Source organism: Pleurodeles waltl, chromosome 4_1 (genome assembly GCF_031143425.1).
Source record: "Pleurodeles waltl isolate 20211129_DDA chromosome 4_1, aPleWal1.hap1.20221129, whole genome shotgun sequence".
Classification (NCBI taxonomy): domain Eukaryota; kingdom Metazoa; phylum Chordata; class Amphibia; order Caudata; family Salamandridae; genus Pleurodeles; species Pleurodeles waltl.
In genome coordinates this window covers 535645323-535670928 of record NC_090442.1, presented here as the reverse complement: position 1 = coordinate 535670928, position 25606 = coordinate 535645323, and the positions used below count along the sequence as shown (strand labels likewise).

The following is a 25606-nucleotide window of genomic DNA, read 5'->3' as shown; positions in this document are numbered from 1 at the left end:
GGCGTATGTGTGTCTGTGGGTGGTACAGTACATGAAGGGAACAATGCTGTGCAGTGCACGTGTTAAATGTATGTGCTGGGTGTATATGGGCCCATGAATGGTACAATGCACTGTAGACTATGGGTTCCATTTTGGGAGACCCAGAGTTGCATTATGAAACATGGAGACCAGGTAGAGGAATCCCTCCAGACAAATTGGTGTATTGCTGCAGTCCTGTAAGCTGGCTGGGACACATTGGAGAAGGGAGAGCCAGGGTTTTCCCATACACAAAGAATGCTCTTTCATCTAGAAAGAGGTCACAAGGAAGGAGCTTGGGCACGTCTCAGGTAGGAGATGGGGCTGATGACAGAGACAAAGTGTAGGGCTGGGCCCCTAGACTAAACTTTTGATACACATCACTGTGGCTGACATAGAGGTGTGAACTCTAGTCACGTCTGTGGCCTTTGATGTGGGGCTATCAACGTTTGAAGTCACTTCTGCTGTGACAGACTGATTTCAACAGGAAGAGAGTTCAGAGTAGTGGCCACTTCAAAAGGAAGCATACTCCCAACATAAACTTCAAAACTCCGACTCTAAATCACATTTGGTGTCTGAAAATGGACTATGTGATGGGGAGCTTGAAACCCCAGAAATTGTCAACTGTCAAGCAGCCAGTGGGGCTGAGTGAAGAGGAGAAACTGCACGATTTCTGCCTGTAACCACAACTGCCTGGTAGTGTCCCTGCTGGATGAGAGGACATCATCCACGGAATCCAAGAACACGTTCCCCGGAGCACAAAAGCCAACCTGCTTGCCAAAACAAATGTGTCCTGTGAAGAAGAGTAGAGCATTGGAGGGACCAAGATCCAGTGAGGAATCCTGCCAATCTGACTTTCTGAGCGAAGTGAGAGGAAAGAGCTTCTGCACAGATTGAGATGTTGCCTGTGAGAAAGGACAAAGTGGGCAACCGCTGTATGCCAGAGGAGGTTGCCATGAAGAGTGTTATGAATACTGCTGTGACATTCGTGCCGGAGCCTATGTGCAGTGAGGCGTCAGCAACCCCATATGCCAGGAAGGGCTGCAACAAAGTGAAGTGTAATCATCACTGAGCCATTTTGGTTGGTGTCGGCCTACATTAGAGATATGGTGACTGTTTGCCAGAGGAGGTGGGAAGGGTGTCACAAACTAGCAAGAAGTGTGACCAGGCACAGAGCGTCACCAGAGGAGAGAAGCCACCATGGGAACCCCTATGCACCTACCCCTGGATGTGGGATCAGAACCAGGAACTTTGCACCAACATCCTTCCATCGTGGGATGGACCAAAGCCTTACCCTGCAAGAAGTAGCAGCGAAGAACCTCCGGTCGCTGCGGCTGCCCAGATGCATCCTAGGAATTCTGAAATCATCAAGTGCAGCACGTGTGGGCTGCATGCAGTACCAGCAGTGGCTGCTGCAGCGCCCACAGAGTGGGGGCACTCAGGAACTCTGGATGCTCCAATCCTGCAAGTAAGACAGAATTCCAGCCAGTTGGAACTTGCTAGATAGTGTTTCGGGACTGGAACACTTTTTACTTTAAAACAGAGTTGGAGTGGACTTGTGAGATTCAGACTACTAGTGGGGCTAACCTTGGATGCTGCCTATAGTGAATGAGGAACAACCACTATCTCAAGAGCAAGGAGAGAGTGGAACACAGAGAACTACCTAGGAAACACTAGAGCCCCGACCTCAGGGTGCCCGTGTAATTATCAGCAAATGTTGTATTTCCATTTAGGTTAATAGTGGTTAAATAAAATAAACATTTTATCTTAAAAGTGGGTACTTGGCTGGGCAATCGTGTAGTTTGAGCCTGTGTCCCTCGTCCCGAAGGAGCCTTGGACTGTTCAGACCAAGCTAATCCTGGGAGTCAAGTGCTCAAAAGGTACTTTACCTAGTTGCTCAAAATTCATAGTAGGTCTAGCCCCGGGACATCAGGAGTAAAACACCTTAACCCTCACTGTTGGGCCCAGTGGTGCTTGCTTGCCTTATGGCCCTTTAAATGGGGGTTCTGTGAAGCACAGTCTCATCAGGAGAACGAAGATCGCCAACAATGCTTGCTGCTGGAACCAGGACTGGGGACCAAGGTCTGTCAGTCTTGTACTGGATGAGGAGCCAATAACACTTGCCCTCTGTGGGCGCACCAGCAGTTTACCTGCCAAGATCAGTGGCCTCTGTGAGGAGGAAGAGAGCTTAGAATCCCACCTGCCAAGACCAGCAGATGGTGAGAGAAGGAGGAAAAAGCCTGGAGGGATTGAAACACAGAAGGGACCCCAGCGAGTGGATCCTAGTGAGCAGAGTGGGAGGTACCTGGTCCAGTCTGCACCGGTGTCGCAAAAGAGATGTGTACTTTCTGGCCAAAGTCAGTAACTGTCTCTGGGCTGGTTTGAAATTGCGAGCTGTCACCCAGAGCCACTGATCTCATGTCGGCTGTCACACATGTCTGTGACCCCTATATGCCAGAAAGTGGCCATCAAAGACAGTCGAAGTTGTCACCACCCATTGCCATTGAGACCATGTGGTCCATCATCTGTGCCTGTGACCCACGAACCTTTGTGCCAAGGGGGGGCCACCAAAGACTGGATGAGCTGTCGCCTGGATGATCTGATCAGATTGGGACTGTTGCTCATGCTTGTGACCCTCAGATGCCAGGAGAGGGACACTACGACAATCCACGAAGGGTGTCTGAAATAAGACCAGAGGCCACCCTGCTGAAGTCCACGGATTCATCTGATTACCTGGGAGAACGACGAAGAAGGAGTTGCTGTAACACGAGACCGTCATCATCTGCGACTGCTTGTAAATGCTGTCCCTGAGGTGCACAATGCTTGGCGCGGGAGCACGAGAAGGAGAAAAGCCCTTGCTCCTGGACACTTTGAAGACCGTTATCTAGTAAGACTGAATCAATGCTGCAGGCCATTCGTGGAGACTTTGCGTGCTCAGTAGTGCGCCGCCTGAGAGCTGACTTTTAAGACCAAATTAACTTTACACGCTAGTGTGGGCCGTTCCTGTGGTCATCTCTGGAGTTCCACCGGGGATGTAGAGTCAGAAGGGAGAGAAGGGGAGGGGAGAAGAGACCCGCAGGGGGAGTAAGATCTTGTTCAGAGCCAAGACACTAGCCTTAGAAGAAGACTGTGTATTTATTGTGTTGTGTGTTGAGTGCATAATAAACACTGCTACTATACTAAAATCAGTACTGGACTTAGCAAAAAAGTTACTTACCTGTGGTAACGCTCTTTCTGGTGGATACTCTATATTCCTACAGATTTCTCACTCCTAGAATATTTCCAGGGACCGGAATCTGCAGGTGGAAGTATCCATCAGAAGAAAAAGGTTACCTACTTGCAGTAACAATCTTTCTGTTGGATGCTCTATGTGCAGATTCCTCACCCACTTCCCCATTTGATGAATTACGATTGGGAAACTTGATGAGATCCCAAATTGGTTCTCGTTTTGCACTACTCTGTCAATCTCAGTCTATCTGCTCACCTAAAAGGCTTGGAAAACATGTATTACAAGTGATTCTATTGTACCAGAGTGGGTACTTTATGGTTTCTGTGACATCATCTGATGTCAATTCCATTGTCGATACAAAGCCAGAACCCCCTACCGGCGACGTGAGAGCTTTGAAGTTTCCAGATGAGGTCTGGTGACTGGGATTACTCTACAGGTGAGGAATCTGCAGGTAGAAGTATCCATCAGAAAATCATGTTACTGGGGAAAGTATTGGCATTTTGAGTTGTGAGTTATTGCATACTTTGCAGCTACCTCACTCTCAAGAGCCTTGGACTGCTCAACCCTTTGCCACCACTGAGAGTCAAGTACTGGAGGAGTAGTTCTTGTGCCAGTTAATCAGAGCCTCTAGTAGGTTGGCCCTCAGACACCAGCAGAAAAATGCCACAACCGCCAGCATTAGGCTAGTAGCTCCTGCTTGTCCCTTGGCTCTCTGAACAGTTCTAACAGGCACCAAGAGTGCACTAAAGAGGTTTTGAGGTTGTTGCCAGAAAAGCATGGAACTGGGACGTACTCTGCCCCTAAAGGCCTAGTTGTTGATTGTTAAGTCCATGGCCCTTCCTCGATTGGTCTCGGCTTTCCTTTTAAAGCTCCAGGGGCAAGTTGACTTTTTTGTCAAATAGGCAGAATCCATTGAAGAGCAGATTGATTAAGAGCATTTAGACCTTCCTAGAGAACCTTGTGCATCGTATCCATGTATAATGCCAGAGCACCACATTTAGCCCACTAGCTCTTCCAAGACAATCTGTGGTGTCTAGGCCCATGTGAATGTAGGAGGCTGGACTGGCTTGTAGTGAGTACCAAGGGGTACTTACACCTTGCACCAGGCCCAGGTATCCCTTATTAGTGTATAGGGTGTCTAGCAGCTTAGGCTGATAGATAATGGTAGCTTAGCAGAGCAGCTTAGGCTGAACTAGGAGACGAGTGAAGCTCCTACAGTACCACTAGTGTCATATGCACAATATCATAAGAAAACACAATACACAGATATACTAAAAAATAAAGGTACTTTATTTTTATGACAATATGCCAAAAGTATCTCAGTGAGTACCCTCAGTATGAGGATAGCAAATATACACAAGATATATGTACACAATACCAAAAATATGCAGTATAGTATTAGAAAACAGTGCAAACAATGTATAGTTACAATAGGATGCAATGGGGACACATAGGGATAGGGGCAACACAAACCATATACTCCAAAAGTGGAATGCGAACCACAAATGGACCCCAAACCTATGTGATCTTGTAGAGGGTCGCTGGGACTGTAAGGAAACAGTGAGGGTTAGAAAAATAGCCCACCCCAAGACCCTGAAAAGTGAGTGCAAAGTGCACTAAAGTTCCCCAAAGAGCACAGAAGTCGTGATAGGGGAATTCTGCAGGAAAGACCAAAACCAGCAATGCAACAACAATGGATTTCCAGACGAGGGTACCTGTGGAACAAGGGGACCAAGTCCAAAAGTCACGACCAAGTCGAGAGTGGGCAGATGCCCAGGAAATGCCAGCTGTGGGTGCAAAGAAGCTGCTACTGGACAGTAGAAGCTGAGGATTCTGCAGGAACGACAAGGGCTAGAAACTTCCCCTTTGGAGGATGGATGCCCCACGCCGTGGAGAGTCGTGCAGAAGTGTTTTCCTGAAGAAAGACCGCAAACAAGCCTTGCTAGCTGCAAGTCATGCGGTTAGGGTTTTTGGATGCTGCTGTGGCCCAGGAGGGACCAGGATGTCGCCAATTGCGTCAGGGGACAGAGGGGGCGCCCAGCAAGACGAGGAGCCCTCTCAGAAGCAGGCAGCACCCGCAGAAGTGCCGGAACAGGCACTACGAAGAGGAGTGAAATGGTGCTCACCTGAAGTTGCACAAAGGAGTCCCACGCCGCTGGAGGACAACTCAGGAGGTCGTGCAATGCAGGTTAGAGTGCCGTGGACCCAGGCTTGGCTGTGCACAAAGGATTTCCGTCGGAAGTGCACAGAGGCCGGAGTAGCTGCAAAAGACGCGGTTCCCAGCAATGCAGTCTGGCGTGGGGAGGCAACGACTTACCTCCACCAAACTTGGACTGAGGGAGTCACTTGGACAGAGTTGCTGGATTCAAGGGACCTCGCTCGTCGTGCTGAGAGGAGACCCAGGGGACCGGTGATGCAGTTCTTTGGTGCCTGCAGTTGCAGGGGGACGATTCCGTCGACCCACGGGAGATGTCTTCGGAGCTTCTAGTGCAGAGAGGAGGCAGACTACCCCCACAGCATGCACCACCAGGAAAACAGTCGAGAAGGCGGCAGGATCAGCGTTACAGAGTTGCAGTAGTCGTCTTCGCTACTTTGTAGCAGTTTTGCAGGCTTCCAGCGTGGTCAGCAGTCGATTCCTTGGCAGAAGGTGAAGAGAGAGATGCAGAGGAACTCTGATGAGCTCTTGCATTCGTTATCTAAGGAAATCCCCAAAGCAGAGACCCTAAATAGCCAGAAAAGAGGGTTTGGCTACTTAGGAGAGAAGATAGGCTAGCAACACCTGAAGGGGCCTATCAGAAGGAGTCTCTGACGTCACCTGCTGGCCCTGGCCACTCAGAGCAGTCCAGTGTGCCAGCAGCACCTCTGTTTCCAAGATGGCAGAGGTCTGGAGCACACTGGAGGAGCTCTGGGCACCTCCCCTGGAGGTGCAGGTCAGGGGAGTGGTCACTCCCCTTTCCTTTGTCCAGTTTCGCGCCAGAGCAGGGCTGAGGAGTCCCTGAACCGGTGTAGACTGGCTTATGCAGAAATGGGCACCATCTGTGCCCATGAAAGCATTTCCAGAGGCTGGGGGAGGCTACTCCTCCCCTGCCTGAACACCTTTTTCCAAAGGGAGAGGGTGTAACACCCTCTCTCTGAGGAAGTCCTTTGTTCTGCCTTCCTGGGCCAAGCCTGGCTGGACCCCAGGAGGGCAGAAACCTGTCTGAGGGGTTGGCAGCAGCAGCAGCTGCAGTGAAACCCCTGAAAAGGCAGTTTGGCAGTACCCGGGTCTGTGCTAGAGACCCGTGGGATCATGGGATTGTACCAACAATGCCAGGATGGCATAGAGGGGGCAATTCCATGATCTTAGACATGTTACATGGCCATATTCGGAGTTACCATTGTGAAGCTACACATAGGTAGTGACCTATATGTAGTGCACGCGTGTAATGGTGTCCCCGCACTCACAAAGTCCGGGGAATTGGCCCTGAACAATGTGGGGGCACCTTGGCTAGTGCCAGGGTGCCCAGACACTAAGTAACTTAGCACCCAACCTTTACCAGGTAAAGGTTAGACATATAGGTGACTTATAAGTTACTTAAGTGCAGTGTAAAATGGCTGTGAAATAACGTGGATGTTATTTCACTCAGGCTGCAGTGGCAGGCCTGTGTAAGAATTGTCAGAGCTCCCTATGGGTGGCAAAAGAAATGCTGCAGCCAATAGGGATCTCCTGGAACTCCAATACCCTGGGTACCTCAGTACCATATACTAGGGAATAATAAGGGTGTTCCAGTATGCCAATGTAAATTGGTAAAATTGGTCACTAGCCTGTTAGTGACAATTTGAAAGAAATGAGAGAGAATAACCACTGAGGTTCTGATTAGCAGAGCCTCAGTGAGACAGTTAATCATAACACAGGTAACATATACAGGGCACACTTATGAGCACTGGGGCCCTGGCTGGCAGGGTCCCAGTGACACATACAACTAAAACAACATATATACAGTGAAATATGGGGGTAACATGCCAGGCAAGATGGTACTTTCCTACAGTGAATGACTAACTTACCTGCATCATGGCCACCTTGAATGGTTTGGGCAAAAGAAGCAATTAAGTCTACAGGGACTTCTGTTAAGATTGCACCAATCAAGTGCCAAAGCTTGTGGGTGTAGTGTTAAAAGACACAGCTGGTGTTGACCAACCTCAATTCAAAGCTGGGCAAGAAGAATATTCTTTTGCCAATGGTTTCCATACTTTTGAACTCTGTCAGGAGAAGTAGGTGGAAAGGTGTTAGGGTTGATTATGCTAGTGGATGCCTGCACTACCAAACTCTAAAGAGTTGGATGTTGGGTTAAGAAATCAGGGCTGTGGTGATGGGCAACAAGCTGTTTGACCTGACAGCCAGGACATTTTTTTTTAGCTCAACTGCCAAATAGCTTGTCGGTGAGGGTCTAGTTACAGGGCAGGAGAGATTTGTTCGGAACTTGGCCAGGCTGAAAGGACCTCACTGAGGACATTTGTTTTAAGTCAATAGTGGGAGGTGGAAGTGAAGGACTTCAGCAGATCTCCTGCTAACAGTAACTAAAGATGTATCTTCATTCATTGCTGATTTGGCACGGAACCAACTGATCTTTCGTAGGTCCATACTGTAAGGAAATGCCTCCTTGGCATGGTTATCCACGACTTTTTGCCTTTGCTGATGCTAAGTTATGATTTGAAAGTGTGCTGGGACCCTGCTAACCAGGCCCCAGCACCAGTGTTCTTTCCCTAAACTGTACCTTTGTCTCCACAATTGGCACAACCCTGGCACCCAGGTAAGTCCCTTGTAACTGGTACCCCTGGTACCAAGGGCCCTGATGTCAGGGAAGGTCTCCAAGGACTGCAGCATGTCTTATGCCACCCTAGGGACCCCTCACTCAGCACATACACACTGCTTGCCAGCTTGTGTGTGCTGGTGGAGAGAAAATGACTAAGTCAACATGGCACTCCCCTCAGAGTGCCATGCCAACCTCACACTGCCTGTGGCATAGGTAAGTCACCCCTCTAGCAGCCCTTACAGCCCTAAGGCAGGGTGCACTATACCCAGGGTGAGGGCATATGTGCATGAGCACTATGCCCCTACAGTGTCTAAGCAAAACCTAAGACATTGTAAGTGCAGGGTAGCCATAAGAGTATATGGTCTGGGAGTCTGTCAAACACGAGCTCCACAGCACCATAATGGCTACACTGTAAACTGGGAAGTTTGGTATCAAACTTCTCAGCACAATAAATGCACACTGATGCCAGTGTGCACATTATTGTAAAATACACCCAGAGGGCATCTTAGAGATGCCCCCTGAAAACATACGCGACTTCCAGTGTGGGCTGACTAGTTTCTGCCAGCCTGCCACACACCAGGCATGTTGCTGGCCACATGGGGAGAGTGCCTTTGTCACTCTGTGGCCAGGAACAAAGCCTGTACTGGGTGGAGGTGCTTCTCACCTCCCCCTGCAGGAACTGTAACACCTGTAGGTGAGCCTCAAAGGCTCACCCCCTTTGTTACAGCGCTACAGGGCATCCCAGCTAGTGGAGATGCCCGCCCCTCCGGTCACTGCCCCCACTTTTGGCGGCAAGGCTGGAGGAGATAATCAGGAAAACAAGGAGGAGTCACTCCCCAGTCAGGACAGCCCCTAAGGTGTCCTGAGCTGAGGTGACTCTTACTTTTAGAAATCCTCCATCTTGTAGAAGGAAGATTCCCCCAATAGGATTAGGGATGTGCCCCCCTCCCCACAGGGAGGAGGCACAAAGAGGGTGTAGCCACCCTCAAGGACAGAAGCCATTGGCTACTGCTCTCCTGGGCCTAAACACACCCCTAAATTCAGTATTTAGGGGCCTCCAGAACCGAGGAAGATAGATTCCTGCAACCTAAAGAAGAAGGACTGCTGACCTGAAGCCCTGCAGTGAAGATGGAGACGACAACTGATTTGGCCCCAGCCCCACCGACCTGTCTCCCTACTTCGACGAAAACTGCAACAGCGACGCATCCAACAGGGTCCAGCGTCCTCCGAAGCCTCATAGGACTACCCTGCATCTAAAGGACCAAGAAACTCCTGAGAACAGCGGCCCTGTTCAAGAAACTGCAACTCTTTGTAACAAAGAAGCAACTTTTAAAGACCACACGTTTCCCGCCGGAAGCGTGAGACTTTCCACCCTGCACCCGACGCCCCCAACTCGACCTGCGGAAAACTAACACTACAGGAAGGAATCCCCGGCAACTGCGAGCCCGTGAGTAGCCAGAGTTGACCCCCCTGAGCCCCCACAGCGACACTTGCAGAGGAAATCCAGAGGCTCCCCGACTGCGACTGCTTGCTTCAAGGAACCCGATGCCTGGAAACCACACTGCACTCGCAGCCCCCAGGACCTGAAGGAACCGAACTCCAGTGCAGGAGCAACCCCCAGGTGACCCTCTCCCTAGCCCAGGTGGTGGCTACCCCGATGAGCCCCCCTGTGCCTGCCTGCATCGTTGAAGAGACCCCTGGGTCTCCCCATTGATTCCTATTAGAAACCACACGCCTGTTTGTACTCTGCACCCGGCCGCCCCTGTGCCGCGGAGGGTGTACTTTCTGTGCCTGCTTGTGTCCCACCCAGTGCCCTACAAAACCCCCCTGGTCTGCCCTCCGAAGACGCGGGTACTTACCTGCTGGCAGACTGGAACCGGGGCACCCCTATTTCCATTGAAGCCTATGTGTTTTGGGCACCACTTTGACCACTGCACCTGACCGGCCCTGAGATGCTGGTGTGGTAACTTTCGGGTTGCCTTGAACCCCCCAACGGTGGGCTACCTTGGACCCAACTTTGAACCCTTTAAGTGTTTTACTTACCTGTGAACTTAACATTTACTTACCTCCCCCAGGAACTGTTGATTTTTGCAGTGTCCACTTTTAAAATAGCTTACTGCCACTTTTGTCAAAACTGTACATGCTATTGTGATTATTCAAAGTTCCTAGAATACCTGAGTGAAATAACTTTCATTTAAAGTATTGTGTGTAAATCTTGAACCTGTGGTTCTTAAAATAAACTAAGAAAATATATTTTTCTATATAAACACCTATTGAACTGGAGTAAGTCTTTGAGTGTGTGTTCCTCATTTATTGCCTGTGTGTGTACAACAAATGCTTAACACTACCCTCTGATAAGCCTACTGCTCGACCACACTACCACAAAATAGAGCATTAGAATTATCTCTTTTTGCCACTATCGTACCTCTAAGGGGAACCCTTGGACTCTGTGCACACTATTTCTTACTTTGAAATAGTATATACAGAGCCAACTTCCTACACATACGCTAACTGTTTTTGTCATAAGGTGGGGGCAAACTCTTCACCCAATCCCTCCGCTGTGGCCTCCATATGGCACAGAAAAGCTGAAGCTTTGTCTGGAGAACAAGAGTGATGACAAGGGGACATGTCCTGCTTGGACTTCTTGTGTTTTTACCTAAAGGCTATGACCTTGAAGATATGCTGAGCGAACAACTCTGGGAACTGATCTGCACTATCAACTTTGACCTGGAATGGAACCTGCTTAGAGTCTTGCAGTGTTTCACCACATACAGCCTCATTTCATGTTCACAACGACTTTCGGATTCATCTGGGTGCAGTCATAGCAGACCTTTGAGCCATGTACCGAAGTCAAACACCAATCACAACCAGTCTGTCACAGATATCCACTTATGATAGTCCCTACAAAAACTTTAAAGCCCTAGAGGATGACATGTTCCCTTGCACACTGAAAAAAGACAGGGGAAAGACATTTCTTCAGATAAAGAAAAGAGGAACAGAGCTCCAGATCTATGTCTAATGGCACATAAAGAAAGGAACTGATGTCAGCGCATATGGGTGGTGCTTATATGCAGCTCTGATCATCACTTCTGTAGCAGAATGAGAGTGGTAAAATGCTGCTCAGTGCCACCTAATGGTGCAAAGGAGCACAGCTGTTTGAGTTTTCTGGATCCAGTCTGGCTCCTGGGGAGATTCACAAGGTGAGGAATCTGTTGTTGGATATATCCATCAGGATGTCACATGTCACTATGACACAACAGTACTCGTGTTATCTGTCTAGGAAGGAACAGTTCAGACCTGCTTCAAATTAAGCCTACGACTGGATGCTACATGCAGATATCAGCAGCAAATGTTTAATCAACTTTTATATCTTGACCAGATATACCACAGTGAGTGAACTTCAGGCAAAAAATGCAGGCTCTGGTCAATCCCAGCTGCAAAATCAAGGTGGTTTGTTTTTTATCTCTGGACTACTAATACAAATGTCAGGGCGAACATTAATGGCTTCAGCTCCAAACTTGTAGGTGCCAGGTGATGTTAGAAATGGGGTCTTTGATTGGCAGTCAGGTTACCCCCTGTCCAAGCAAGGACCCTCACTCCAGTCAGGGAAAAGGAGAAACACATCCCTACTCACCCCCTTGGTAGCTTGGCACAAGCAGAAAGGCTTAACCCAGAGGCAATGTATGAAGTATTTGTACCAACACACACAGAAATACAGTGAAACACTACAAAATGGACACCACTCAGGTTTAGCAAAATAAAATATTTATCTAAAGAAAACAAGACCAAATATGATAAAAATCCACCACACACAATTAAAAATATGACTTTAGCAATTAAAAACACCAAAAGAGTGCCTACAGGCACAAATGCTGCAATCTGATGTTAAAGCAGCAACGTGTCAGAGTCCCTCCCCACAATGTGACGCCACTGGTGCCGTTTACGGAGTCACACGGACCCCCAGATACAGTACCTTAGCAAAAGTATGGAAGAACAGGCTGGTCCACAGAGTCAGTGAGCGAGGCGTCGCTGAAGCCGAGGCAGGTTGGTTCCAGTGCTGCAGGGCAAAGGAGCGGAGGCATCACAAAGAGGTGTCAGGTCCTTGTTGCAGAGCGGTGGAGGTCCCTTGGCACTTCAGGCAAGGTTGAAGACCGGCAAAGTCACAATGCTGCGGGGTGACCTTATAGGATAGCGATCACATCACAGGCACTGTGAAGGAGTCGGGTGTCACGGACATCAGGTGTACAACACTCCAACCCACAAGTTTGTGCAGTTATCAGAGGCTGCAGCGATGTTGGGCCTATGTTGACAGTGGGGACGTCGCACCTCTGCAAGGCCCACGGGTTCAGGTGCTGGCAGAATTGTGGGCTTTGTGCATTGTCGTCCTTAGCAAAGTCGCACGGAGTCGTCTGGCGACATTTCACAGGATTTCAACAGAAATTTACTTACAGGGGCCCAGGAACTGGAATGGCACCCTCTGGCATGCTTGAGTCCACAGCATGAAGACTCAGAGACTGGTTGGTGAAGCCTTTGCTGTCCCTAAGGCTTCAAAAACAGGAGGCAATCTCAGTCCAGGCCCTTGGAGATACCTTTCAAGCAGGAATGCACAACAAAGTCCAGTCTTTGTCCCCTTTCACTGGCAGAAGCAGCAACTGCAGGATAGCCAACAAAGCACAGTTACAGGCAGGGGCAGCAATTCTCCTCAGCTCTTCAGCTCTTCTCCTGGCAGAGGATCCTCTTGAATCCTTGAAGTTGTTTTAAGTCTGGAGTTTTGGGTCCAATACTTATATCCCTTTCTGCCTATGAAGTTGCCCAGCTTCAAAGAAAAGACTGTTGTTTCCAGGATCCTGTCTTGCCCATTCCTGGCTCCAAACGCACTCCAGGGGGTTGGAGATTGCTTTGTGTGAGGGCAGGCACAGTCCTTTCAGGTGTAAGTGACCACTCCTCCCTCCAGCTTAGCTCAGGTGTCCTATCAGGATATGCAGGCTACACCTCAGCTCCCTTTGTGTCACTGTCTAGTGGAGATTGACCAACAGCCCAAGTTGTCAGTCTGACCCAGACAAGGAATCCACAAATCAATCAATCAATCAAGAAATTTGTAAAGCGCGCTACTCACCCGGAGGGTCTCAGGGCGCTGGGGGAGGGGGAACCGCTACTGCTCGAACAGCCAGGTCTTGAGTTGCTTCCTGAAGGAGAGGTGGTCTTGGGTCAGACGGAGGTGGATGGGGAGGGAGTTCTAAGTCTTGGCTGCCAGGTAGGAGAAGGATCTTCCTCCCATGGTGGCTTTTCTAATGTGTGGCACGGGCAGAGTCACAGAATGGTTTAAGCAAAAAAATGCCCACTTTCTAAAAGTGTCATTTTCCAACTAACAATCTAAAAACCACCTTCACTAAAAGATGTATTTTTAAATTGTGAGTTCAGATACCCCAACCTCCATATCTCTAACTGCTCTCAAAGGGAAATTACACTTTAAGGATATTTAAAGGCAGCCCCGATGTTAACGTATATTAGAGAGAGACCTTGCAACAGTGAAAACCGAATTTGGCAGTATTTCACTGTCAAGACATGTAAAACATCAATACATGTCCTACCTTTAACATACACTGCACCCTGCCAATGGGGCTACCTAAGGCCTAACTCAGGGGTGCCTTACATAAATAAAAAGTGAAGGTTTGGGCCTGGCAATTGGGTATACTTGCCAGGTCGAATTGGCAGTTTAAAAATGCACACACAGGCACTGCAGTGGCAGGTCTGAGCCATGTTTACAGGGCTACTCATGTGGGTGGCACAAACAGTGCTGCAGGCCCACTAGTAGCATTTGATTTACAGTACCTGTAAATCAAACGTGCCAATCATGGATAAACAAATCACCAATACAATTATTACAGAGAGCATATGCACTTTAGTACTGGTTAACACTTGTAAAGTGCCCAGAGTCCTAAAGCCAACAAAATAGGTCAGAAAAAATAGGAGGAAGTAGGCCAAAAGTTTGGGGATGACCCTACAAAAAGGGCCGGGTCCAACAGGTGGAAATAAAGCTGCTGGAGAAAAACATTCCTACATGGAACAGTCATCGCTTAACTGATGGATCTTTAAACACCAAATACTGGGGTTGTTTTATGAACAACATTTTTTATTCACTGCCACTTGGGGGAAGGGTTCCATTGTTTGGGAAGCAACATTATTCTTCATCAATTTGTTTCCCTGGACAGTCTAATATATGTTGGAGTCGTCTAATATGGTGACAGGCCAAGCTGGTGTATTTAAGCTAAACTATACCCATTACGGATTTCACTCTTCTAGTGTAGGAATGTATGCTACATTTTCCTACAGATTTTAGAATTCCAATTGAAAAACGTTGAACCATGTCCCCAAGCTGCCAGAAACAACATTTATTCTGTTATAAAGGAAGACTTCATTCAGTTTATCAAAACGCCTATGTGATATGACAAAGTGCATTTTTGCCAGTATGTCATCTAGAACTTGGATCTAACTGCTTGCTTGTGTTAACTAATAAAGGAAATGAAAATTTCCTTGAGCTACTGCACGCGAGAACACTCAATGAGTCGCCTGTGGACCAAATTAGCACATAAGTGATGCAGGCAAGTGGGGCCACTTCAACCCATTTCCCAGAGATAATCTCAACGCTCCCATAATGTCAGGGTAGTCGTGATTATCTCCAATATAAAACCACCTTTGAAAACTCTTAACCTGGACTCTGAGATGTGAATTTTGTGCCTAATTGTTTTCTTCAGTCTATTGAAAGGGTGCTATAAATGAGGCAGGTGCAGATTCATAGGAGGGTCTATAAAGTAGCAAATCATATTAAAGAATGTGTCAGTATAGATAGAGGACCACGGATTAGATTAACCGATATGCTTATCCTGCTTTATCAGCCTTCGATGCAAAGCCATTTTATTACTGGTATTCGGAGATCAACATTGCATTGGTTTGTGACTTAAAACAGTCACAATGAGCAATGCAAAGGAGTTTAACTCTGTCCCAGTCAGGATACACAGGCCACTATACTGTGTTCCTTTTAACATTAATGTTTCCCTTCCTTCTTGTCCCACTTCCTTGCTTGACTCACTCAGTTATACATATGCTTATTTATCTGATAGAGGGCAAAGCATAAAAAACAGGGCAAAACATTCATGCCATAAGAGGGCACAGAAGTTAATTTATTTAGAAAACTATGCAACAAAACATAAAAATTGTTCTAATTCAAAGGAAGGATTTATGAAGTCAAAAACGAGGTAATGGTATTTTTCAGATGGCAAAGTTTGTTCTAAATTTTTTAACAGTGCACAAACACAACAGCAGTTTTGATCTTTTATAATAGGAAGTCAATTACCTTGCATTTGAGCTTTTCAATTTCATTCAGTAAGCGTAGTTTTTCCTCTTCCAGGCTGTTTCTATTTTGTGTTGTAACCTCCAGTGAGGCTTCAGACATGGATAATTTTTTCAGAGCATCCACAAGCTCCTGCTGCACTTTTCTCAATTCAGCCTAGTAAGCATTATGTTGTACAGTTATCATCTTGATTTATTTTCTCAGACATTTTCACATACAGAAAAACAATGTAGCCAATGAAAGGACGTTTTGTGACACGAGGACAGCAAACTAACAAAGTTAAGTCTTTTTAGGTCTGGCTATAAACACCTTTAGCTGTTGAATAATAGAGATAAGGAGACACAAAGTATTACAACACAGATGACATATGGGATACAGTACCCTGTGCCGTATATTAAAAATATGTTTCAAGTCACTGAGAAGTTGCATGACCATATATAGCATGGTACTCACAAACATTTCCCTGGGGGCCACAAAGTACTGTCTGTGGCATGCCCGAGGGCTGCACCTAAAACAGTAGGGCAAGAGCTGGAGTGAAGAAAGGTGGTTGTAGGGGGGTGCGAAGCAGATGCAGACAACAAACAAAGCCTTCATGTGACTTCTGTCCCCCACCAAGGCTCTATTTCATGCAACAAGAAATAAATTAAAAGCATGAAGTTCTAAAGTAAAACATGAAAGGGAAAGACAGTCATCTGGTGGCTGAATTGTAAAGTGTGAAACCAGAAAGCCTGATATCAGTCTTGGCTTCCCCAACTGACCAAACTGTGTGATACTAGGCGATTGGTTAATTTTACTGCCTACTTTTTCTTCATTATCACATATGAAAGCCCCTTGAAATACACAAGTTCAGCATGTGTGCTGTACAAACGCTTCTCTTGTGTTTTACTTAATAAACTAACAACCAAGCCTACACAAAAGGGGCATCTGACAAATGACTTGCTTCTTGGTTCACTAATGGCATTTTTTTCAGAATGGGGATGGCATGAATGTTTTCAATTTCATGTTTGAAAACTATTAGTGCTAATAAATGTATCTCAATGCAGTGACAAAACTGATTATCCTAAGGCAAAATGCTCATGCATGTTAATAAAATACACGTTTTGCAGAGAGTTTATCACGTTTTTATATGTTTAGTCCAAGACATCTAATAATAAAGGTGTTCCAAAAGATAAGTTGGCTAGGTCATCTTCTTTGCTTCTTTACCATTACTTTAGTTAACCTGTAAATAAATGATCCCCGTTTCATATCTTTCTGCTCTGTCAAGTGAAGAGCAGCACAGTGCTGCTGTTCACCAGGGGCCGCAATTAATGGTCAGGAGGGCCGCATGCAACCCCTGGCCGTACTTTGCACAGTTTGAGAATCCCTGTTATAGAGGAACGACGCCAAAGGCCGAGTTCCTTTATAAGGGTAACAAACACAAATGTGACTTGCAATTTCTTATTTATGTAAGTAAGTGCCTTTATTCCTCATAATACATGGTCACTTCATCCTTGTCGCAAACCACTCAAAGCATTCTGCACAGAACTTTCATATCAAAGGGAGGAAACGTTTGCAAGCAAGAAGAGTAAAAATAGACTGTCTAATGCAAAATTAAATACATCACAATAGCCGTTACATATTTGTGGCAAAAGATATAAGAATCAGTTTAATACAAGCTAGTTTTTTTCAAGGTGCATCAGAAAGAGTCTAACTTTTCTATAAGTACTCAGAGACGAAAAAATAAACATGTTGCCATATATATCTTTATTGCTTTCAACGTACAGCTAGAAAAACTGAGCAATGAGAAAGGCAATGTTTTTCGTTCTCAGATGCTTTAATTATGTTCTGTGACTCAACCTCACCTGACTTTCCCATTGCTTCTAGCTCTGGCAACAGACATTGTGATTTCAGAACTCAACTGTAGTAAGTTATTACAGTTGAGTTCTGACTACATTTCTTTACAATCAGCTTCTGAGGGTGCCACAAGTAGAGATTGTAAAGAAATTAGAGATAAGTTTTTATACAAGGATTGTAGAATCATGTGTATTATGTGCTTGTGAAGACAAATATATGTCAGCTTACTGCATCCTTAGGGTCCAATATCCTGAAAAATTAGTGAACAGCTGTGCATTTTGTGGGGAAATAGCTACCTAGTACAGGAAAGCCTTTATCACTTTTGCTCTGTACTTTTTAAATATAGACATATGCCAACAAGCTCAGGAAAAGCCAAGATGTCTAGCTTAGTTTAGCTAATTGTAGTTAGTACTGCAATGAGAGATTCCACAATCACTCATCACTGGGCTTAGTGACAGTTGTCTGTGATACTACAGATATCCCCTCCCATACCTTCCATGAGGAAACCTAGAAGTAAAAAAGGCAAAATTATGTCGCTCATGGAGAATGCCACTTCAATTACTAAACGATTGTCTTGTGGGGTGACCCAAAATGTGAACCACACATCCAACAAACCAATGGCTTAAGGCGGTACACCAACAGATTTAAACAACGCCATTGAGCAAGTGCACCCAAGCCAGCACCTGCGTACAACCTCTGTGCTTATGTGAATTCCAGCGCCATTAAACCACTGGCAAAACAAGATAGTAAAGTGACCTCTGTTTCTGTGGGGAATAATGTCATTAAACAAAATAGAAAATGTGAATCATAAGTTATATAATGGATGTAGCAGGCAAACCTTTGGATCACATTACCTGATCCCAATATACACTTGGTAAAAAAAAAACATTATTTTGCACATCACAACTATAACTAGGTATATGGCCACCCTCAACAATCCCTGCTAATGTCAACAGGTCTGGCTTATAACTAAAAGTGCTTATTATATTAGTGATGAATGTAGGTACTAAACAAGTTAAAATACAGGCACTCTGTCACTCATACTTGCACTCATATACCCACTCAGCGACCCACTGATTCATCTTGCATTCACCCCATTACCAATCAGCAAGAAAACAGACAAAGTGAGGGCATGGCCAGCTGAGAACGGAGTAGGATGCAGACTTGAGTGCACTGGCGCTCTGGGCACCATCCAACCCCATCCTGATCGATAATCAGACTCCCTGCCACTGAAATACGGATGACTAGGCACCCAGGCAGGCTGGGGATCAGTATCACTGTAGAGACGGCGACAGCAACAACAGGAACCGGGCATCGTCCATGATCGGGCTCACTAGAGTGCGGGCAGCAAAATGGCATTCACCAGGAGCAAGGCCTGAGGATCGGATGGCTGATCGGCGTTAGGAGCCTACCTGTGGTGCAGACCAAAAGGGTCGGGTTGGCTCCAGAAGCAGAACCTTGATAACTTGGGATTTGGGCTCCGGCTTGCCCTTCTTGAACGTTGCAGCACCGGTGTGGGCGGCGCTGAAGAAACTGGGCCTGGGTGCCGATGCCCCCACTAGCGAGGCAGAGGGGAGACTGGCGATACCGGGCTGAGGAGCGCAGCTGAAACCAGATCGGGCGGGGCCTATCATCATCTCCACCTGCTCTGTGATGACTGGCATTCTGGGCACTGGTGAGCCTGCGATTGGCGGTTGGGGCTTGCTGGGGCCTTTTCTTTGGCACTCTGTGCTTTCTCCTGTGTGGTGGTGCGAGAGGAGGGGCGCCCCTGCAGAGGACCTGTTGCCCAGAGGACAAGACAGATAGACGGTCGCAACGCTTTTGAGGGCTCTGAAGGTGAATGAGGGAAAGTGGCAACCCCTCCAGTGGAGCCCTGTTGGAGACAGGTGGCGCGCAAAGTGAGGCCTAGCACTGCGGCGGCTACAAGTACTAGGCAAAGAAAACTCTGGGGCTGTGGCCTACGGTGGAGAGACTGCTGGGGCCTTCTGTGTGGTGGCTGCTGGTGGGGGGGAGCACCCCTGTGGTTAGACTGCAAAACCAGGTAGAAGAAATCTATGCTAACGCAGTGAGGGGGTGCGGCGCACTGGCACTGGGGGTGTAGAGTGTGCAACTGAGCAGCAGAACCCCCTCTAAGGTGTCAGGGTCTGGTGGCGTGATGCCTTCTGACTGGATGCCAGGGACACGTCAATGACTTCTACTTTACAAGACATATTGCAAGCCATCACAACATCATGTGAGGCCCTAGAAACCAAAATAGACACCCTTGGTTCAGACTTAGGTCTCATATGATGATCACCGCCCTCTTGCTCAACGAGTAACGACCATGGAGAAAGAACTGGCAGATATTCCCCCAGCGACTGCTGCCATGGGCAGACAGCTCTCCGCCATCTAGACATGCCTGAAAATCTTGGAAGCTAGGGCAGAAGACACAGAGAAAAGATCACAGAGTAATAATGTTAGAATAGTGGGGCTGCTGGAATGGATCAAGGACAACGACATGGTCACTTTCTTGGAGGGCTGGTTTTGCACAGAGGTGGCCACTGAGGGACTTAGCCCATTCTTTGCCCTCGAGCGAGCCCACAGGGTACCTGCTGGACCGCAACCACAGGGTAATCCCCACGTGTCCAGTAGTGGCCCACCTCCTGTACTACAAAGACTGCAATTGCATTCTGAGGCAGGAGAGGTTGCCAGGAACCATTGTTCTGAAGAACAGTAAAATCATGATATTCCCAGACTTCTCTCACGAAGTGCAGAAACAGTGAACTGCGTTCGTAGGAGCGAAGAAAAAACGGTGAAAACTTGGAATCCAATGCTCAATGCAATTCCAGTCCGGTTGACAGTGGAACTGCAAAGGGCAAGTCGTTTTTTTAGACTCCGCAGGAGGTATGGTCATTGAGGATTGACCTAGAACCTAGAGCCTGGCCCAGCAGCGAATCTCAGGCAACACTACCGAAGCGCCGCCCTCGCGGTCACAGAAGTGGAGCCTCAGAGAAGATTATGGTACCAACGGAAGCAGAGGCACTACAGGAGAGACAGAGAGTGATGGAAGCGGTGGCCTCACTGAGCAGATCCAGTTCAGGAGCACACACTCATCCCCAGGAGGGGGGAAATGAGGGGGCCTGCGTCAGAATGCTCATCTTCCATGCCAGACTCCTCCAGTCTCATCCTGCCGAGAGTGACTCCCAGCATGGCTGATGATTTAATTTGATGGTGGGGATCTTAGTAGACATGTAATTCTTAAATGTCGAGGGTGTGGGGGGCTCTGGGGCGGCTAGCCTAGAGTCAAGCTGCAACACGCACCCGCAAATAGAATATCAATAACTTTTTTGTGCACAGGTTTGGATGGAAGGGGTTTCACTTATTGTCCTGGGAAGTGGGAGTTGGGGTTTAATGTTGTTTGCAGACGTCCTCAGTCCTGGGGTGGGCGAACTGAGTCCGATATGTTTGACTGGTAGTCAATATAGGTTGGGGATCCTGCTGAGTCAGACCCTGCTAAAGCTCCCATACTTCCCTTTTCCATATATGGACCCCAGACGAGTGGGCTGCACACTGAGGGCAATCATTGACTCCTGACCACAGGTCATGTGACCATAATGAATGTTACAGACTATAAAATAGTCACCTGGAATGTAAGGGGAATACACTCCATGTCTAAGCGCTACAAGGCCTTCTCATATTTAAGGAGATGTGAGGCCCACATAGCCCTACACCAGGAAACTTATCTAACAGCCAAGGAGGGGGCAGCACTCCAGCGCCGTTGGCAGGGGAAAGCCTTCTACTACATATTCTGCTTTTGCTAGGTGGGTCCTGATCTGGATCAGAGCTGGACCTTCGTTCCAGCTTGTAAAATCATTGATAGATCCAGAGGGGTGTTGCAAGGCGATAGTGGGCAGGTTGGACCGGAGGGACATTAATATTATAAATGTTTATGGCCCTAATGTGGATCAGAGAGCATTCAAGGCTCGACTGACAGCACAGTTGTCCCCATTCCTAACGCAAAATGCCATTGTAAGGGGGTGATTTTAATTGCATAGCAGACCCTGTGCTTGACCGCTATCATCCCCCGCTGCCCGAACTCCCAGTCTGTTGTTCAGCCTGTGCATTTAGAGAGTGGCAGAGGAACTGGGAGCTCCTAGACACCTGGCATAGCACTAATGCCAACACCAGAGACTACTCTTACTTCTCATTGCATGATTTTCATGTCACGCTTAAAACTTTTCTGACCTCACACGACATACGCCCCCACTTGCGTGGGATGGAATATCCTTCCTGCACCATATCATACCACAACCCAGCTCTGATTTTCCTTGATTGGCAGAGGCCCGCAGCTAAAAACCCTATCTGGCGACTAAATCCTGAGTCGCTAAAAGATCTGTTGTTTTCGGATCATCACCTATTTTGGGGATGACACTGGTTCAGCCACCACAATACAGGAAGAATGGGATGCCTTTAAGGCGGTAATCCGTGGGCATTGCATAGCTGAATCGATGGGGTTTGTACTCCACTCTTCTTTGGAATATAGCAGCTGCAGAACAAGTGCTCAGGGATACGGACAAACATCGCAACCAGATTTATAACCATAATTACTAGATGTCAGGGAGCAAGTGGGGGGACACACTGAGCACCTCTCCTCTTTTGATTATACAGCCTACTTGGATGGAACACTCCCATGCAGAGCAGGACCAAACTAGGCAGTTATTGGCGTGACTAGCCAACCCGGCTAAGCATGGAATGCCCATAGTGGAATTGGACACTGCGGGAGGAGACCTTCTGCACTCACAAACTGACATCAACAACTCTTTTCTGACCTACTGTCAAACTCCATACACGGGCTGCAAGCCGTTAGACAACCAGGGGCTTCAGCAATTCCTTGACTGGCTTACTCTTCCCTGCCTTACACCAGAGGTGGCAACCCAGCTGGGTGCAGCTATTACTGTACAGTACAACTGGCACCAGACTGGATCCAGGACTATATCCTTAGGAGCCCATTGGCGCTGGTGTGGAACCTGATGGGGCCCCTCTGACTCTGCAGGGCCAAAAGTGACACCAACAGAGTAGGACTGCCCAAAGATGAGACGCATGGGCTCATAAAATTCTTTTCATTGGGCAGGGGTCGCTCTTGCTCCCAGAAACTCAGGGTGGCATGGAATCAGCCCAGGCACAGGTTCTGAAGAATGAGACCGATAATGGCAATGCTCCCTTGTTACGTCGGCCGAAGAGAAGAAGAAGTCTGCTTCGACTTACCCGAACGTCCTCAGGATTTGGAGTGGGACAAAGACTACTTAGGACTCCGTGACTGGTCCCGGGACCTTCCTCTAGACCGGGACCTCGACATACATGGAGTTGCATGCTGGGCAGCCATCAGCTTTAGGGATAGCTCCCATAAGGCCTCCGGATGCATGGGCTGGCACTCGGAGCACTACTTTGGGTCATGCTCCAGATGCCACAAGCAGACAAGGTGTAGATCCATCATCGACATCGCCTGATGACAGGATCCACAAGGATAAAAATCCATCTCATGTGACAACATCTGAACATATCGGGAGGAAGAAACCTCAAATAAATTTTTTTTAAAAACTCAAAAAAGGGCAGTAAAAAAAATGACTGAGGAGTAGTTCTCTTTTGGATCAGCACTGGCTAGCACGTAAAGAAAAAAAACTGATGTTGATGCACCCGGTGATGCCTATATAGGAACTGCAAAATCATTTCCGGCATGACTTGGCCTTAGCGCTCCTGGATGATGCCTATATAAGTGCTGCAGACGTGATTTTCAGAGCGGACAATGCTGACGTTGCGTGCGGAGCTGATCAAAGCCAGCTTCTGGAGCGCAGGGGTACTGCTCATGAAAAATCTTTCAAACCCAGTCTGACTCCTGGGATAATTCTAAGCTAAGGAATCTGCAGTTAGAAGTCTCTATCAGATGTAACTAACTCGAGCCCTCACCATGCACAGTCTTGTCATCAATTATGTTATTTCAGATATTACTGCAACATTATCAGTGATGTGACAGAGCACATCATGAGTGATCTGTGGGGTAACTAGCAGTGCATCGTGAGGATGCACGTTAAGGTTACTTTAGGGCATAAGTTATAGTTACTAAAAATAACTATAACTGGTGACTTTCATGTTTTTTTTTAGTATAAAACATTGTCACTGAAATGTTCATCTACCTGTAACGTGATGTTTGCCTTTGGTTGTTTCAGAGAATTTTTAAGGATTTTTTTTTTAATGAAAAGTAAGATACAAGTAGAATTTCTAACTATTATGTCACTTTAACCTTGTTTTTTTGTGAATTTCCAGGTTTTTTAAATGTAATTAAATATTTTATTACAATACGTAAAGCCAACCCCTCACCACAACAATTTAACAATGGGGCCAGGCCCTGAGTCCAGCCCATTGCAGGCAAGCAACCACATGCCTTGCAGAACCTTCAGCTGTGCGTGGTGTGGGATTTGTCACATGGCTGCATCCAACCCCCGCAAGAAGCCAAAACTCACCATGCACTGCCAAGGTTGGCTGCATGGCCTGTGCTGCGGCCAGGTCCTGCTTCAACCCCTTGACAGCAGCTAACCCCACCAAACACACAGCGTTCTGGCATGCGCAGAGTGCTGTTGGTCTCCCAGGTTCCGGCTGTACTCAGGAAGACTTACTGACTTTGAGAACACCACAATATAAAAAGTAAGCCTATTGGCCTTCTCGAGGGGTGAGCATATCAATATATATAAAGCAGATGATCTATCATCTTTCTCAAAAAATCACCAACATGTTTAGTCTAATGTATATTTCGGTAACACAATGTAAGGTTTATTAATAGTGATAATTATAAAAAAATTATTAATACAGTTTTAACAAAAAAAAAAAAACTTTGAGTCTTCCTTTTAACAGTTTTTATTATTGCATTTCCTGAGCTGAAGAATATAAAAACAAAAAGAGTCAGACATATCTTTTTAAATAAAATCAACATGTCTCTGAGGCTTTCTTTTAACACTTTTGAGCCCACAAAATGCAATCATAAAAACAGGCACAAGAGGGCCTTGCACTCCAACTGAAGAGCACAGATCTCCAGCTAAGAGTGCTTTAGAAAAATATGGTAAATTGTCCTTGGGTTATGCATATAATAACCTAGGAGACTTACTGTTTACTTTTTATTGTTGCTGGGGGAGAAAGGGAAGGTAAACCTTAAAAAGTTGCCGCATATTTACAGATCCACTGTAAATTTGAAGCACATTTTTAAAGAAATGTTTTTGCCACAGGATGTGGGGGGTCAGGGTATCTCTACCCTGTTTCCTATCATTTTTCACATTTTTAACAGGACTCTGGACTGAGTCGGGAGTCCTAAGATGGCTGCTGCCACTTCGCAGTTGATGTGGTGGCAGCCATTCAGATCTCTCCTGGAGATGTGTTGGGTCCTCAGATCCTCCACAGTATGAAATATACAAACATTTTTAGGCCTATTTCTCAAAACCTACTGAAAAGATTTACACCAAATCACAAAAAGCACGCTTTCTGGACAAAGATCTAGCTTTCTGCCAAATTTGGTGTAATTCTATTCAGAAATTTGGGCGAAATTTTCTGTGGAAAAATGTATGGGAAAATATGTGTTGGGACACCCCCCTCCCCTTTTTTTTCTCTGCCCCCGCTTGACTGATCAAGAAGCCATGAAGGAGCTGAAGTGGAAAAGTTTCGTCAAACAGTGCCAAACCTATTAGGAAAACAAAAAAAATTTTTTTCTAAGAAAACATAATCCAAACCATAATTACCACTGGGTAATTAATAGAAAAATATACAGACAGATTCTTTAGCAGAAGCATTAGTTCAAAAAGAGCATCTGATGGGCCTAGGGATCACCTCCCCCCACCCCCTCCAGAGTGGCAACTGGAATTTAAAGGGAGGCGGGCCATGCAGTCCCTTCTGAGCCTTAAACAGCCCCAGAAACCTCATTCCCCCTGGGGGTGGTCATTTACTGTGTCCATGGGAGCCCACCCGAAGGGCACAGTTGTATCCCTGCCTGCAATACAGCAGACAGGGAAACGTGTTTACTCCCATTTTAAATCTCCTGGCAAATGGGAGCAAACACTAAGTCTGTTCCCAGCCGGCAGGAAGTTTAAGATGCACTGGCAAAGCCAATAGGTCCTGCCTATCACAAGAGCTATTGGCTTTGGCATAGTGTTCTGCCATGCTGTACAACAGTTTGGCTGCTGTTCAGCATGGCTAAAAGTTAGTGGTGTGGGGTGCAAGAGTGGGGTAGAAAAAGTGTAGAGCTGAGTAGAGTTCAGTGACAGAGTGTCGTAGAGTGGAGTGGAATGAAATGGGGTGGAATAGGGTGGCGTGGGTGGAAGTAGACTGAGATAGTGGGGTGGATTGGAGTAGAGTGAGTGGATTGGA

At 46.9% G+C, this 25606-nt stretch overlaps 1 protein-coding gene across 14 annotated transcripts in view; it reads right to left on the bottom strand.

Annotated features, from left to right (window-relative positions):
* Positions 1–25606, bottom strand: part of ANKRD26 (ankyrin repeat domain containing 26) — an 829339-nt gene that overhangs the window by 375793 nt on the left and 427940 nt on the right. For all 14 annotated transcript variants that reach the window (XM_069228894.1, XM_069228896.1, XM_069228898.1 and 11 more), the window contains one exon: positions 15392–15544. In XM_069228894.1, the coding sequence (XP_069084995.1) occupies positions 15392–15544 (153 nt within the window). The remainder of the gene's footprint in view (positions 1–15391; positions 15545–25606) is intronic.